Source organism: Mytilinidion resinicola (assembly GCF_010093595.1).
Source record: "Mytilinidion resinicola strain CBS 304.34 unplaced genomic scaffold BDZ99scaffold_13, whole genome shotgun sequence".
NCBI lineage: Eukaryota > Fungi > Ascomycota > Dothideomycetes > Mytilinidiales > Mytilinidiaceae > Mytilinidion > Mytilinidion resinicola.
In genome coordinates this window covers 1,496,941-1,511,543 of record NW_022985449.1, presented here as the reverse complement: position 1 = coordinate 1,511,543, position 14,603 = coordinate 1,496,941, and the positions used below count along the sequence as shown (strand labels likewise).

The 14,603-nt window shown below is 56.2% G+C and overlaps 5 protein-coding genes across 5 annotated transcripts; 4 read left to right on the top strand and 1 right to left on the bottom strand.

The window, feature by feature from the left end:
* Positions 1-3,605: 3,605 nt before the first annotated feature.
* On the top strand, positions 3,606-6,314 carry BDZ99DRAFT_536109 (uncharacterized protein; the record flags this gene model as incomplete). The annotated part of the gene is made up of 3 exons (XM_033726569.1): positions 3,606-5,451; positions 5,504-5,851; positions 5,911-6,314. 3 exons carry the CDS (start codon positions 3,606-3,608, stop codon positions 6,312-6,314), a joined length of 2,598 nt encoding a protein of 865 aa, XP_033575070.1.
* A 568-nt stretch (positions 6,315-6,882) lies between these two features.
* BDZ99DRAFT_391731 (uncharacterized protein) lies at positions 6,883-7,573 on the top strand (the record flags this gene model as incomplete). The annotated part of the gene is made up of 4 exons (XM_033715742.1): positions 6,883-6,912; positions 7,042-7,126; positions 7,183-7,243; positions 7,300-7,573. 4 exons carry the CDS (start codon positions 6,883-6,885, stop codon positions 7,571-7,573), a joined length of 450 nt encoding a protein of 149 aa, XP_033575069.1.
* A 723-nt stretch (positions 7,574-8,296) lies between these two features.
* BDZ99DRAFT_447289 (FtsJ-domain-containing protein) lies at positions 8,297-9,955 on the top strand (the record flags this gene model as incomplete). The annotated part of the gene is made up of 6 exons (XM_033718003.1): positions 8,297-8,560; positions 8,635-8,685; positions 8,747-8,773; positions 8,856-9,356; positions 9,564-9,725; positions 9,773-9,955. The coding sequence occupies 6 exons, from the start codon at positions 8,297-8,299 to the stop codon at positions 9,845-9,847; spliced, it is 1,080 nt and encodes a 359-aa protein (XP_033575068.1). The 3' UTR covers positions 9,848-9,955.
* A 1,193-nt stretch (positions 9,956-11,148) lies between these two features.
* Positions 11,149-11,819, top strand: BDZ99DRAFT_392203 (uncharacterized protein; the record flags this gene model as incomplete). The annotated part of the gene is made up of 2 exons (XM_033715774.1): positions 11,149-11,381; positions 11,540-11,819. The coding sequence occupies 2 exons, from the start codon at positions 11,149-11,151 to the stop codon at positions 11,817-11,819; spliced, it is 513 nt and encodes a 170-aa protein (XP_033575067.1).
* Positions 11,820-12,646: 827 nt separating this feature from the next.
* BDZ99DRAFT_464992 (ADP,ATP carrier protein) lies at positions 12,647-14,437 on the bottom strand. Its single transcript, XM_033720444.1, has 4 exons — positions 14,029-14,437; positions 13,639-13,962; positions 13,135-13,547; positions 12,647-13,071 (listed from the first exon to the last, which is right to left on the bottom strand). Exons 1-4 carry the CDS (start codon positions 14,104-14,106, stop codon positions 12,840-12,842), a joined length of 1,047 nt encoding a protein of 348 aa, XP_033575066.1. The 5' UTR covers positions 14,107-14,437; the 3' UTR covers positions 12,647-12,839.
* Between the last annotated feature and the right edge of the window lie 166 nt (positions 14,438-14,603).

The following is a 14,603-nucleotide window of genomic DNA, read 5'->3' as shown; positions in this document are numbered from 1 at the left end:
ATAGCTGGTGGTCAAGGAAGAAACGAGCAAGCAGACTCCAAAATTATAAGATGTAGCGATTGCGGCGGGGGCGCAGTATAAAAGAATGGCTCATAAATAGAATCAACAGGGCTCTGCAGACGCATCCAAATACCAACTCGTGCACCCTTGACAGCGTGTATGGGCGGATAGACAACGGAGAGAGGGTGAGAAGGAGTCGCAGGAAGAAGGGAGGCGAAGTTCAGGGCGGCGACGACGAATAATGAAGGCTGGAGAGAATCAGGCACGCGAGGAAGGGGAGTCGTCCCGTCGGTGGAGAGAGGCGTTGCTGGGCTTTGCTGCATAGCGTGGCCCGACTGAGCTTGAGGCGCCGCGCGAGCAAGCAACCCGCCATTCACAGCAGCGGCCCCTGGGCCGCCCTGGACGCCGCACAGGGGCCGAATTCCAGCACCTGCGTAGTGCGGAGAGGCGCGGTGGTCGAGTTGCCCGCTTGGAGCCATGATGAGCGCCGTTGTGCCTCCCGCCGAGATACGAGAGTTGATCGATCTTATCGCGGTGCCACTCAAGCGTCGTCTCTGCCATGCAGTCTCGGCTTCACGACTTGCCCTTCCCAGGTTTTGTCGCTCGCTTGGCCTCTCCTTTTCGCCCGCTGGCCACCCGCTGAAAGTATGACCTCCGACCATCCCCATTCGTCCTTGGCGCACTTGGCATCCCGCTCTTCCCCTGGTGCCGACTGCCGTCTTGGCGTACCCAGCAGACCCTCCCCTCTCATGACGGCTCTCAGCATTCAGGGGCCGCATCACGCGTCTCCCTTTCATCAGCCTAGCAATGAATGCCTCCGAAACTCCGTCTCTCCTATTTACTTGTGTCGACGTCAATTCCTGCGCCCTCGTTGCTGTCATGCTCTGTCAAGAATGACTTCAAAGGTCGCGGTACCCCCGGTGCGACTGTGTCAACCTCCTCAGTCCCGACTGCCAGGATGACGGAGTCGAGGCTGAAGTCCTTCCGCAGCTTTACTTGTGCTTCCGAAAACACTTGGCAGTCTCTCGCAACTTGTTTCCAGTCCGTCTCTCTTTTATATCCAAAGACTGCAGCTTTCTGTGTATTCAGTCCCCCGTTTCATTGTCTCATAGCTATCTGTATACTTGAAACTCGAAGTAGACGTATTTCCTAGAGCAGAGGTCAAGATCGAGGCAGCCAATCCGAAGAGAAGCATGGAGTCAGCAAATCCTGCATGGCTGTATAGGCTTGGGTAACCTTGGACACGGCACCATGTGATGCGGAACACTACTATTAGACTGATTTGCTTGGCTTGGCGCATGCATTTGATAGGAGTCGTTTCGCGCCTCATCATAGCAAGGGTACGAAAACCAACTTCTATCCCAAGCATCCTCTAGCTTTTTGGATGAAAACGACGAAGAGCCGTATCAACGCAGACTAGACACTGATTTGGAAACGACCGTTTTAACATGCTAGGGAATAGTTTAGAGGATGCGATCGTATGGGGTATACCCAAAAGAGCAGCCTCATTTTTAGTACCGCCGAACGACATACTGAAATTCGCCTTAACAACTACGAGTAATCACAAGCTCATGCGCAAATTTGCGTTTCATGTATGAGCGACAAAGAAGTTCCGTCATGAGACTGCATTGAGGAAGACATCTGGCCCACATATCATCGTGGTCCTGGTGGTCATAGTTAGATTTACTCGTGGCTGACCTAATACCTTTGGTACCTTGTGGCGTAGTGGATTGGAACAAACGCACGCCGCATTTCCGCCGCATTTCTCCCACATTGGACCACGAGATTAGTATGGCTTATGGCTTGAAACATGCACCCAGGCCATGTTTTCGAGTACCGCACGGCCCGAGCTGAGCACGCACGCGACGAAGGCGCTTTGAGTCCAGCAAATGCCGAGCAAACTCATCGGCGGCAGATTTGGACATAACTGCTAAAAACTATAGCTCGTGTTTGCCAGTTGACAGAATCTGGCATCTGGTCAACGGAAAAACTGTCGAGGCAGGTTGGTGTTACCAGTGTCCTATAGCCATCTCGATCCAGGCTCATGTTGCCATGCGTATCTGCAACTACTTGTTCGGTGGAAGTAGGGCTATTTCGAGGCACGAGAAATCAGCACTACGCGAAGGCCACGGGTAGCCAGTAGGAAGACCAGCCGGTCAATTATCTTTGGTACATCGACCACACCTGGCACTTCCGGCGTGTGGTTGTTTCTGCATCATCCTGGGTACCACGGCAGTCACCGGAAGCACGAGGCTGCGTGCTTGTCTGGCCACTGCAGGTTTATTCCCACCACCACAGCTTGCGTTTCGCGCTCGCAACCTGCGAAACGCACCTGGTCCTCAAAGAGTAAATGATCAGAGGTTTCAGGAACGCCAAACCGTCATAGCGACAGCTGAGCATGCGTGTTTGCCCAGTACTGGATCGAATATTCGCTCGACCGTGACACTGTTGGGACTGGAGGAATCACTGACACGCTTTACGGGCCGCCCGAATAAGCTATTGTAGCAGCCCCAAGCCCTCGTACTTTAGACGGAAGCTTCCAAACTTCGATTAGATAGGGCTGCGGAAGGCTGGATGGGATCGATGCGAACCGCCAGGTCCTACCAGGCCAGCTTCCAGCCTTGTGACCCTTGCGATCATGCCGGTCAATCAGCGGGTTGGGGCACCGCGGGATGGGCCGGTTTCAGAAACAACCGAGCCACGGGGAGGATTCTTCACCCTCATGCGCAGGCAACAGAGCTGACGACTGTGCCCCGTCTGGGAGGCGGAAGAGAGCGAAGCCATATGGACCGGCGATGTGGCCCGTGCCTGGCTGTTCACCGTCTGCGTGGCTATGCAGCCCGCCGGTTCTGTTGAAGATAGTCGAGCCAGCCGGTGAAATAGGCGTGGCAAAGAGAGGTGTAGCAGCAGAGTGAGGTGGCCTCGTGGTGGGCGTTGGGGACAGGTTGCAGAGTAGATAGCTGCGCAGGGCCCATGCCAGTCCACCGGCCACACGCCTTCCTGTGGGCATCTCCAGCGCGGCGGCCGTGGGGCTGCGTCTGGCGGCGAGGCACTGCATTCTGTCGTGTCCTCAACGAGGCGGCAGGCCGCGTATAAAGAAACAGGCCCTCGCCTCCCCGCGCACGGCTCTGACTGAGAGAAAGTGAGGTTGTGCAGAAGCCGGTGACATCATCTGATATCCCAACTTGGCAGCGTCTTCGTCGCGCCTGACCCGCCTCCTGTCTTGCCTGCCTCGCCGTCCGCATTCCTTCTCGACGGACCCCCAGCCGCTTCACTGCTGCAGCAGCCTCCATCCTCGAAACCACCACTTTGTTGCGCGTGTTGCTGTGTCAGACCGAGTCATCCGCGCAAAGATCGGCATTACGCACCGGCACCGACGCACCCACCGAAGAACCCCTCCATCGCACCACGACCGCTAGCTGGGCGCAGCAAGTCATCTGCTTCTGCAGCCTGCCTCGCCCGCCGTTGTCGCAACTGGTCCAGCTAACGAGCCCCTCATCCCTCAAACTAGCTGGAAATCCCAACACAAGCTTCTTGTCACCTCGACGTCGCGCAACGGACCCTGACTCCAAACCGCTGCCACTGCACCACGGTTCCACGCCGTCATGTCAACCATCTACCGAGAACGAGAACGCGAGCGAGACTGGGACGCTGTCTCTTCCCGCGGTGGGGGGCAGACTTTTACCACGGTCAAGCGCTACAAGGTTCCTGACAAGCCGTCTCACTCGCACTTCGACGAAGAAGAGTATGAGGACGTCAAGGAGACCCGCATCGTCCGTGAACGAGAGCGCTCGCCGCCTCGTGACGTCCGCGAGGTCAGGGAATACGTCGACATCCGCGAAACCGAGCGCGAGCCTGCTCCACGAGAGATTCGCGAGTACCGCTACGTCGAACGTGAGGTCGAGCGTTCGCCGTCACCTCCCCGCCGCGAAGTTCGCGAGTACCGCATCGAGCGCGAGATCGACCGCTCGCCGTCCCCTCCACCCGTGAGAGAATACCGCATCGAGCGCGAATGGGAGAGAGAACCACAGAAGAGCCCGTACGAGCTCGAGCGATACTCGAAATCGACCGAATACTTCTCCAGACCCGAACCCGCTCAACCCATCGTCATCCGGCAAGAAGTGCCACAACCCATCATCATACAAGAGCCAGCCCGGCAACAAATCATAGTCAGGCGAGAAGAGCCACAGTACGAGATCATCGAACGACCAGAGCCTGAGCCTGAGCGCCAGGTCGTTCGTCGGGAGCCACGCAGGGAAGAAGACTACTATTACGAGCGAAAAATCAAGGAAGTGGATCGTGGCGGGAGACCTGAGGAACGATACTACGACGAGAGAGAATATGGCCGCGACCGGCGTGGACGTGATGATCGCGAGGCGTACAGCGACGACGACATTGTGTTCATTCGCAAGGAACGTGATACCTGGGGCGAGCGCGATGTTAGTCCTCACCACAAGCGCCATCTAGCTGAAGGTGTCATCGGCGGGGTGGCCGCTGCGCAGTTGATGCGGCATCACAGGAAGAAGCAAGGGGAAGACCCAGGCCATCATATCCGGCAAACCGTTGGCTACGGTGCCTTGGGAGCAATCGGCGCCGAAGCCGTGAGTCGTTTCCGACGATCTAGATCACGCTCTAGGTCGGGATCTCGAGATCGTGGTCGTAGACATCGCTCTTCGTCGAGAAACAAGAAGCTGGGCACTGTTGCTGCCATTGCTGCGGTCGGTGCTCTCGCATACGCCGCGAGCCGTAACAACAAGAACAAAACAGTTATCGAGGACCGCCGAAGCAGATCGAGGCGCAGGAGGTCCTCTGTCAGTGTGGTCAGCGACACTGAACGAGATAGGTCTTCTAGCAAGCACCGAGATCCCGAACACCGCAACCGTCGCGTTGCACAAGCCGGTCTTGCTACTGCTGCCGTTGCTGGCTTAGTCGAACGTGCCCGAAGCAAGTCACGAAGCAGGAAGGGTAAAAAGTCACGGAGCCGAAGCCGAATAAAGACTGGGGTCCCTATCGCTGCAGCTGGTCTCGCCGGAGCGGCGGTCGCTGGATTGTACGAGAGGCAGCAAGCCAGGAAGGAAGAGAAGCTGGAGAGGTCGAGATCAAGATCAAGATCCAGGTCGGTACGTTCCGGCAGAAGACATAGCACTTCAAGTGACACTGCCCTTGTAGAGTACGGTGGTGAGCCAATATATACCGACCCTCCTGTGAGCAGCCATGCGCGCCATTCTCGCAGCCGTGGCTACGACGACGATCCAGCAGATCGTAGGGGCAGACATCGGGACTCATCCAGTTCGTCAGATGGTGGTCGCCGTCGGTCAAGCCGCAGCAGGAGTAAGAGTCGGAGTAGAAAACTAGCAGAAACAGCCGCTGTTGCTGGTGTTGCTGGTGTGGCTGCCCATGAGGCTGCAAAACGACGAGAAAGGAAAAAGGCGGAGAAAGAGGAGCGGAGGCGTAAGTCCTGACCTACCTATTCGTACTAGGTGTCTGGCTCACAATATACTAGGTCATTCTGAGGAAGCCAACTACTCTAATGACAGCTTCTCTCCTCCTCCTCATCCTCCTCCTCCTCCAAATGGACAGCCCGATGCATACTTCCCCCAGTCGAATTACTTCCCTCCGCCGCCCAGATCAGCAACAGAGCCCTACCCACCAGAGCCTTATCCACCAGGTCAATATCACCCTTACAATCCAGCAGATTACCCACCCCCTCCGGGTGCCGTGCCTCCTCAGCAACAAGCACCTTACGGTTACACGCCTCCTCTCCAGGAGCCTAATCCTTATGCACAAGATCCTAGGTACCACCAACCAGGTGACAATGTGAGTGCTCAGTCTACTCCAGGGCACAACGATGGTGGGTCTAGGCATTTGCCATAGACTCCGAGAACGGACAGCTAACTAATTATCATACAGATGGTTTAAGCACACCTCGTAGCTCTTCTCCGGCGGACACTTCCAAAACCGTTAAATTTAACCTCGATCCTGAAGAGAAAACACTATCGCCAGAGCGTCGTACGTCTCCAGATCGGCGGCACTCATCAGAAAGTTCAAGAGATGGACATCATGATAGGGGAAGAAAAGATAGGCGCTCGAAACATCGTAGTCGCGACGATTCCCCTTCTTCGGTCTCATCGGGTGAAACTATCGATCTTCCGCCCCGATTCGATGAGTCCGGCCGAGAAAAGTCCGACGATCCTATTGCTGATAAACTCGAGGATTTGCTTACCGGTAAAGGAACGGCTGGGAAGCTTTTTCAGCGTTTTGCGGGTGACTTGCTTGGCTCTTCTTCGTCTTCTTCGTCTGGACGAAGGAGATAAAACCTACCTTTTTACTGGTTGGTTAACTAGGACAATTTCATTGGGTGGGTTTTTGTTATGGGCTTATGGTTTTTCTTTGATTCCACCTTTTTACTTTTTGATTGGTTGTAGTCAAGTCTAAAGGTTGGCTGGGTTCACGAGATTATGATGGATGCCATGCAGTCACGATAGGATATTTAATGAGAAACACAATGGAATGAGCCATTTGCCAACGAAATCCTCGATCTTGCTTGCCTGATTTCAGATATATGCGACGTTAATCATGCGAGTTCCAAGGTCTATTACAGGATTGCAGCGTGCTTTACTCACTTCAAATTTCTCCTCTATCCAACTTTGCACCATGGCCCTTGCTTCTTGGTAGACAACCTTTTAAACTACTACTCTAATTTCCCACAAATTAAAACCTAAAGCACGTTTGAATCTAGTGAGAGTCCTTGGGCTGGAGTTGGTGGTGGCTTGGCGAGCACAATGCACGTGACGCCACAAACTCGCTTAGCTTTTTCAACCTCACAAACTCAAATCTGCTAGAACGACCTCCCTCAGATACTAACCACAAAGGCCACCCAACATGCCTACCCGTCTCACAAAAACCCGCAAGGTTAGTCGAATGTCCTGGCACGCATACGAAATTCTCTGCCGCCAGCTTTCTCGCGGTTGAAATCCGACGCGATCAGAGGATCCAGTATCTGTCGCAATTCCGCTCTAAGCATCTGCTAATTCATCCCAGCATCGTGGCCACGTCTCGGCCGGTCACGGTCGTGTTGGGAAGCACCGCAAGCATCCCGGTGGTCGTGGTATGGCCGGTGGTCAGCGTATGTAGTCCTCAACTCGCCCTCCGCCGCAAGCTTTTGCTAATTGAATCGCGCAGACCACCACAGGACGAACATTGACAAGTACCATCCTGGTTACTTCGGAAAGGTCGGAATGAGGTGAGTTTCATAGCAGTTCGCCTGCTAAGCAACACCTTCTCACGCTCTGAAATTAGATACTTCCACAAGCTGCAAAACCAGTTCTGGAAGCCTGTCATCAACCTCGACAAACTGTGGTCGCTCGTGCCCGCTGAGAAGCGCGACGCCTACCTCGCTGGCAAGACCGGCGACACCGCGCCCGTCCTCGACCTCCTCCCGCTCGGCTACTCGAAAGTCCTCGGAAAGGGCCGTCTGCCCAAGATCCCCATCATCGTCAAGGCTCGCTACGTGTCGAAGGAGGCGGAACGGAAGATCACTGAGGCTGGAGGCGTTGTCCAGCTCGTCGCATAAGGGTGTGCTTTGGAAAAGGTGGCGCTCCGGATACAGCAATACAAAATACCTGTGTGGTGGGGAGGATAGGACATTAGGGTTGCTACCTGCTCAGGCAGTGTGCACCCTTTAAGCGTGGTGGCTGAGGAATGGTATTTAGTTCTCAGAACACAATACATTCCTGAACAAACCAATATGTCCTGCCTGGCGGTGACTGGATGGCCCTTGTGGTCATTGAGCGTCCTGCTGTCTGTGGGGTCTGAGAGACCTGACGCCGGTTTCCGACCTCAGCGTGCATGGGCACTCTGGAAGGATTTCCGTGAGGTCCTGATGTCGTGATGTATACTGTCTACGTTGACGTCCCCATTGTTGATCACCAGGAACGAACCAAAAGCCGGAATAATGCTAACATGTAGGTTGTCCGACTACTAACAGAACTAACCGTAGCAACTCGTCGGTGGTATTTTAATGTGCGCATCCCTGCTACTAACATATGCAATTCTAGAATTTACATATCTAAACTGAGGACTGCATAGCCAATAGCCAATTAAATGCAGCAGCAAAAAAGATCATACAACCAATCTCCATTTTCTTGTGAACTCACCTCTGCAGACTTCATATCGAACTCTGAATCCAATATAAAAACCGCACCCTTACAATCCAGCGATAGAGCACAGACCACCCCAACCCTCCCATCTCAAAAAAGTTCCGCGAGCCCCCTCCCATCCGCACCTACCTCCCTCGATGCTCTCCCGCCGCATCTTCCGCGAGCTGACGGACAGCCTCCTCCTGGGCCCGAGATTCCAATCCGCCTGCGCCCGCTGCGCGTCCCTCCAATGCGCGCCCGCAAACCCCCTCCGCCGCGGGAGGCGTCCCAGTGCGCCCCAGCTCCGCGCGGCCTCCTCATCCTCGTCCACGCGGTGGAAATCGCGCCAGGGCAACGACCACTTCGCGAAGGAGGCGAAGGTGCAGGGGCTGAAGAGCCGGGCGGCGTTTAAGTTGCTTGAGGTGGGGGATCCCACTACATCCTAGACAATTGAACCGGGAGAAGGGCGCGGGCTAAACGCGGTTGTTTATTCCAGATAAACGAGAAGTACAAGCTTTTCAAGCCCGGGCAGACGGTTGTGGATCTGGTAAGCTTTGATGCGCTTTTTGGGGGGTTATGGAGATGGTGGGCTGATTTTGTGTGGGTAGGGGTATGCGCCGGGGAGTTGGTCGCAGGTTCGCTATTTTTTTTTCCTCTATTCACGGCTTATAATTGCGACTGTATTGGGGGGGTATGGCTGACGATGGGGGTGCATAGGTCGCTGCTGATCGGACATCACCTAATGGCCGTGTTGTGGGGATCGATATCATCCCCGCCCAACCCCCGCGCGGTGTGTCGACGATCCAGGGCAACTTCCTCTCCCCGGCTGTTCAGGCTGAAGTGCGCGCGTACGTCCAAGACCCTGGGCTCGGCCGCCCGCGGCGCAGGGCGATCTCGACGTCTGATGAGGCGGAGGAGCATTCGGTCACGGAGGACGAGCTGGATGAGATGGAGCGGGGGTATATCGATCTAGAGCGGCACGCGCACCTCGACGGGGCCGAGAACGGCGCAGAGAGTGCAGAGGAGGGGGGGAAAGAGAGGAAGCTGAGCCGCAAGCAGCGGGACGAGCAGCAGGGGCGGGTGGTCGATGTGGTGCTGAGTGACATGTCCGCGCCCTGGGAGCAGACGACGGGGTTTTATAAGAGGAGCCTTAGTGACCCGTATTACAGGATGATGAACACGAGCGGGGTGGCGTTTAGGGATCATGCGGGGAGTATGGTGAGTTGCTCGATTCCTGACCTCGTACTCTTTTTGTTCCTTTTGTGGCTTTTTCTACCCGTTTCGTGCCCTCTTCTGGTCCTCTTTCCGCCATTCCCTTACTTTCGTTCCACCCACCTCTTAGTCTATTCTTGCCTTCTCCGCTATGTATGCGTTGTGGTAATGAGACGATACTGTTGGACAAGAGGCTGATTCACTTCAATACAGGACCTCTGCATGGCCGCCCTCACGTTCGGCTTCGATACGCTTAGGACCGGGGGCCACTTTGTGTGCAAGTTTTACCAGGGGGCAGAAGAGAAGGCGCTAGAGAAGAGGCTAAAGCGGCTGTTTCGGAAAGTGCATCGGGAGAAGCCAGAGTCCTCGAGAAGTGTAAGTATGCTTATAAGATGCTGAAGGGAGGTGCTAATATGGAGCAGGAGTCGAAAGAAGCGTATTTTGTAGCGCTGAGGCGGAATGAGACGTCGTCGAAGGAAGACGTGTTCCAGGATTGAGGAAGAGTAGAGTTGGACTACGATGAGGAATTACTGCAGGATAAGACGCGCATGTATCACTAGTTGTACTATATATAAGATACCTGCTGGAAATGCAGATTTTAGATCACGTGCCGTTATTGTCTGTGTTTCAGGATAAAGTTACAAAGCCCTGACCAAAAGGTTCAAGCACAGCAGGAGACATGCAGGCTACAGGCACATGACGTTGAATCTAAGACAGTGTCTTGAATGGAAATATTACTTGCAACGTGGAATGGAACGAGGTCGCACTAGCGCACGAGCTACTGCCTTTGCGGCAATAGCAGATCCACTCCCCCGGGCCCAGAAACGGCTATCATCCCTGGGCTTGGGAAGCTGCCACAGTCCCAGACGCTGGAAATGGCTGGACTTCTTCTCCCCTCCATGAAGATACTCCCCTCGTTCTCTCAATAGCTTCGCACTTTGTGGAGAGCATGGCCGTAAAACGCGCCCTAAAGCCCCCCGGCGCCGCTCCGACGCCGTCAGCAGGGGGCAGGGGGGCGTGCCGAAGGATCAGTCTCGCCAGGCGGGTTTTTGGTTATCGTCTCCTCTCGATGATCCCACCAGCCAGCCCCTCTCGCGACCCCCATTATCCAATCTAACCCGCCGTGTGCGACGCCCTCATTGGAGAGATGGACTTCCAGCGCCCGCTGCCCTCGGCCGGCCTGCAGCCCTTCTCGCAGCAGAACCCCCCCGCTTCCATTCCCGCCCAACACTCCCCGCAGCATGCACCACCGCCGTTCCAGAGCCAGCAGGCCCGCCAGCAGCAGCACCACCCGACCTTCTTCCAGCACAATGCCCAGCTCCAGCAGTTCCAGGCGGGCTCGCTGCCGGGCGCCATGGGCGGCATGGCCGCGGGCAGTAGCGCGGCCATGATGCAGCCGCCAACACAGCTTCACACGCGAGGTGAGTTCCGTCCACGCTTCCCTCCCACCCTCTGTGAGACTCGACCGAGTCCAGTCCACTCCAGTCCACCTTCCACCGCAATCAATCCCCACCCCGCTCCACCCCGAGTCCAACCACCTCCAGCCCTCCGCTGACCAGCGACTCCATCACTACCAGCACCACCCCCCTCGAGCCCATACTCAGCCGCGCCCTTCTCGCCCGCCCTCCAGTCCCCCGCCGCCAACTCCGCCGCCCACAAGTTCAGCCAGTTCGCCAAGCCCGCCGCTACAGCCTCGCCCGCCGCCAGCCATAGCAACGGCAACGGCACCAGCCACGCGTCGCCGTATGCCAACAGCGCCGCTCCGCAGCAGTCGCCGACCCACGCACAGCAGCTCCCCATGGCCGCGCCGCCCACCGCCCAGGCGAAGTCGGTGCCGCAGTCGCCCGTGTCGCCGGGCGCGCAGGCGCGGGACAAGGAGCGCGTGACGCTGTTGCTGGAGATCAACACCGAGCTGTTGCAGGAGATTTGCCGGTTGCAGGAGCAGGGGAAGAGCGGGCATATTGGGCCGATGCCGCCACCGAAGGAGGAGGGGAAGGAGGATGTCAAGGCCGCGAGTAAGGAGTATATCGAGTACGTATACCTGCCCTACATCTCTTCATTTCTTCTTGGATACCTTGCGAGTTTGCAGAGATATATATGTCATTTCTCTTTCGCACCAGTTGCTGTCTGCACCTACCCACGAACCCCTTCTACCACTCATTCCGGTATAAGCAACTAACCCACCCCAGCTGCATGCGCCGCCTCCAAGCCAACCTCTCCTACCTCGCCACAACCGCCGAGCGCGCCCACAAACCCGCCGCCCAAGTGCCCCCCGGGCCCGCCATCATGGCCACCCCCTCCACACCGCCCGCGCTCTCGCAACTCTACACCAAGCTCCAAGTCCTCTTCCCCGGCTGGAAAGGCCAGCAACAGCCCATGAAAGCCTCACCCGGACCGCAAAGACCAAATATGCAGCAGCAACAACAACAGCAACAACAGCAGACGCAGACGCAGCAGCAGTCACAATAACGACCCACGTCAGCGCGGTTGAGAAGAGCAGGGTTCAGCTGGTTTAAAATTCCGCAGCGGGCTGCGTTAGATATGCAGAGGCAGCGTTGTACTTTTACGCATTGAGTGAGGTCTTTCTGCAAGAGGTCGGACACAGGCACGGCGCGAATTACCATTCCGGTTGGCAATGGCATCGAATTTGTACTATGGCATTCGCTGGTGGCTTTTTGGGCGGGTTGGGCAAAAGGTGGAACGTGTTGGAGGTTTCGCGTTTTGGGACATGGTCCGAGAACAGGGGTATTTGGGAAGCTTGGACATGGAAAACGGTGATCTGGGGACGAAGAGTTGTCGATCTCCCACACAATGAGGAGCGGGGAGGGGGTTTCCCAAGACCTGGGATAAGAGACACAAAACCACCCTTCTCCAAACCAAACTCAGGGGCCAGAGTCACATAACCAACGCGTCCCAGATCACTACAAACAAAGTCAAAAGTCAGAAATCAAGCTCAAAAATCCAAACAGTGCTTGCTTTCTAGATAGCAAACTGCAAGTCGCACCCGGGGGCACTTCTACTTCTCCGTGCCATGTGCCCTTCCGTCCCCCCTTCCCCTCCCTTCGCCCCCCCGCCTTTGGTCTTTTCATCGCACGTTCCCGTCCACACACACACCGCCTTCACCTTGCCCGGAAAAAAAAAGTCAAGTATAACTCCAACGCTTTACCCAATGTAAGGGGGCATCCCATGATGCTTTGCTCGCCCCTCTGATGTGTCCCCGACCTAACCGAATGCAAAAAAAAAAAAAGGGAAATCGGACAGAAAACCCAGGGTGAAGGAAAAATCGAGGTCTTTTAGGGGGGGGGGGGGGCAGTATACAAGGAGTTGTTCTCGGTTGTTTCAGTGGTCAGGGGGGTAATATAATGGGTTGTTTGCATGAGTTTCTTAATCGTGTGTATGGGTTCCGGTGGAAAAAAATCTTAGAAGGTTGCCTATTTCCCCCCCACCTTTAGGTAGGTAGGTAGGTAGGTTCCGGGGTATCTTGAAAATCTATAGGTGGCCCTCGCGGCGATTGCCCATGACGAAGTCGCGCGTGAACTCGAAGCTCAGCCAGCTGCTGGCCATGCTGGGCGCGACTTTGAGCAGGTTGGGCACGATGCCCTTGTAGAGGCCGCGGAAGCCCTCGGTCTTAATGATTTGGCGGACGGCGCCGCCGATGGAGTTGTACTGGTAGCCCATGCCCGACATGGTGTTGATTTGGAAGCGGCGGCGGAGGACGTCGCTATATCAATGTTAGCGTTTTCGCTCCTCGAGATTAAATAGGGTGGAAGGAGGGTAGACGTACAAGGGATACGTGCACGTCTGCGCAAAAGCTCCTGAGATAGCTCCCGCGCCCAGCTTCCCGAGCGCATTGGGGTCCTTGTCGCCTTCTTTCGTGAACCAGACGCGCATGGTCTCGTAGGACATGAAGTTCAGCCCGACGTAGGGCGCGACGCCCGCTACGGTGGGGATGATGCCGCGGTATAGCGCTGAGAAGCCGCCCTCGGTTTTGTACATTGTGACGAGGATGGACCACATGCCGGGGAGTTTCCGGCCGGATGCTTTCTGGAGGTCCGCGAACGAGGCGGATTGGATGGACAGTCGCGTCCGGACGATGTCGAGTGGGTAGGTGAATGTCACGGAGGTGATGCCAGCAAGCCCACCGCAGAACAGGCGCATGTAGGGGTCAAGACCAGCGCCGGGGGAGTCTTCGAAGAACTAGATTTCGTTATTGAGACCGGTTCAAACAGCAACATTCCTTCTCCGCAGGAGTCGGTCCGCAAAAGTCCTTAAGAGTCTCCCGACGCACCTTTTTGTAAATATTATACGAGCTGAATTGTACGGCGGAGTAGGGCACGATTCGGATGCAATTGGTGCCGTTGCCGGCCATGAAGCCGCGCCAGCCCTCTTCTCTCCACATCTTCGCCAACGCTTTGTGGACGGGCATTTTGTACTCGTTGCGCCCCACGCTCTGGATCTGGAAGAGGATCTTTAAGCGCTCGAGAGGGGAGACGACGGTGCGCGACACGGCGCCCGCGACGCCGCCGGCTATGAAGGAGGCGAGGACGGGCTGCGCGACGATTTCTTTGAAGCGTTCGAGGCCGGTGTTTGGGGGAGGTGTGAGGGGCGAAGGCTGGAGCGCATTGGGGTCAGTCAGGCTCTCCTACAGATACCCAGAATCTCGAGGCTCCTAACGTACAAAGCCATTCTCCCCAGAAGCTACCTTGAAAGCTGGGCGACCATCTTCAGCGCGTTCCGACGACGGCGACGAAGTCATGGCGGACAGCTGGCTCGAAGAAGCTCGCACCCTCGCGCTAGACGCACCGCTCGCTGCAACGCTGGAGCAACTCGGCGACTATCGGGGTGGGTGTGGTGGTGGTGTTGGAGTGGATATGCGAATCATGGGTCGGCGGGCGTGAGGCTCTGCGGCGCGCGGAGGTACGTGTTCAATAGGAAAAAAGGGAGGGCGGGTGGTTCTGCAGCGAGGAATAACGGTGCCATCCAAACAGCTCGCGTTGGTGTGTCAGCTGCGATGGTGGGCGGAATTGCTGCTCTCATGGATGGGCGGGCGCCGGTGTAGGTAGAGCTTGGTGGAGAGGAAGAGGAGTATTCGGGTTAGAGGAATGATGGGGCTTGGAGATCGGTAGCGGAAGAGAGTCGCGTTTCGCCTAGGCCCGATTTACCTGCTACCACAGCTTCCGTTGTGAAACCACCCCAGACAGCTTGCCGGCCTCTCTATCTATCTATATTCGGAACTGGCTTTAGGAAGGTGAA

Excerpts from the sequence above, each read along its gene's own strand:
- BDZ99DRAFT_464992 (XM_033720444.1), bottom strand. The coding sequence starts at position 14,106 with ATGACTTCGTCGCCGTCGTCGGAACGCGCTGAAGATGGTCGCCCAGCT. Across the intron at positions 13,963-14,028 it reads CTTCTGGGGAGAATGGCTTT|CCTTCGCCCCTCACACCTCC; the intron begins GTACGTTAGGAG and ends AATGCGCTCCAG. Across the intron at positions 13,548-13,638 it reads CGTATAATATTTACAAAAAG|TTCTTCGAAGACTCCCCCGG; the intron begins GTGCGTCGGGAG and ends AACGAAATCTAG.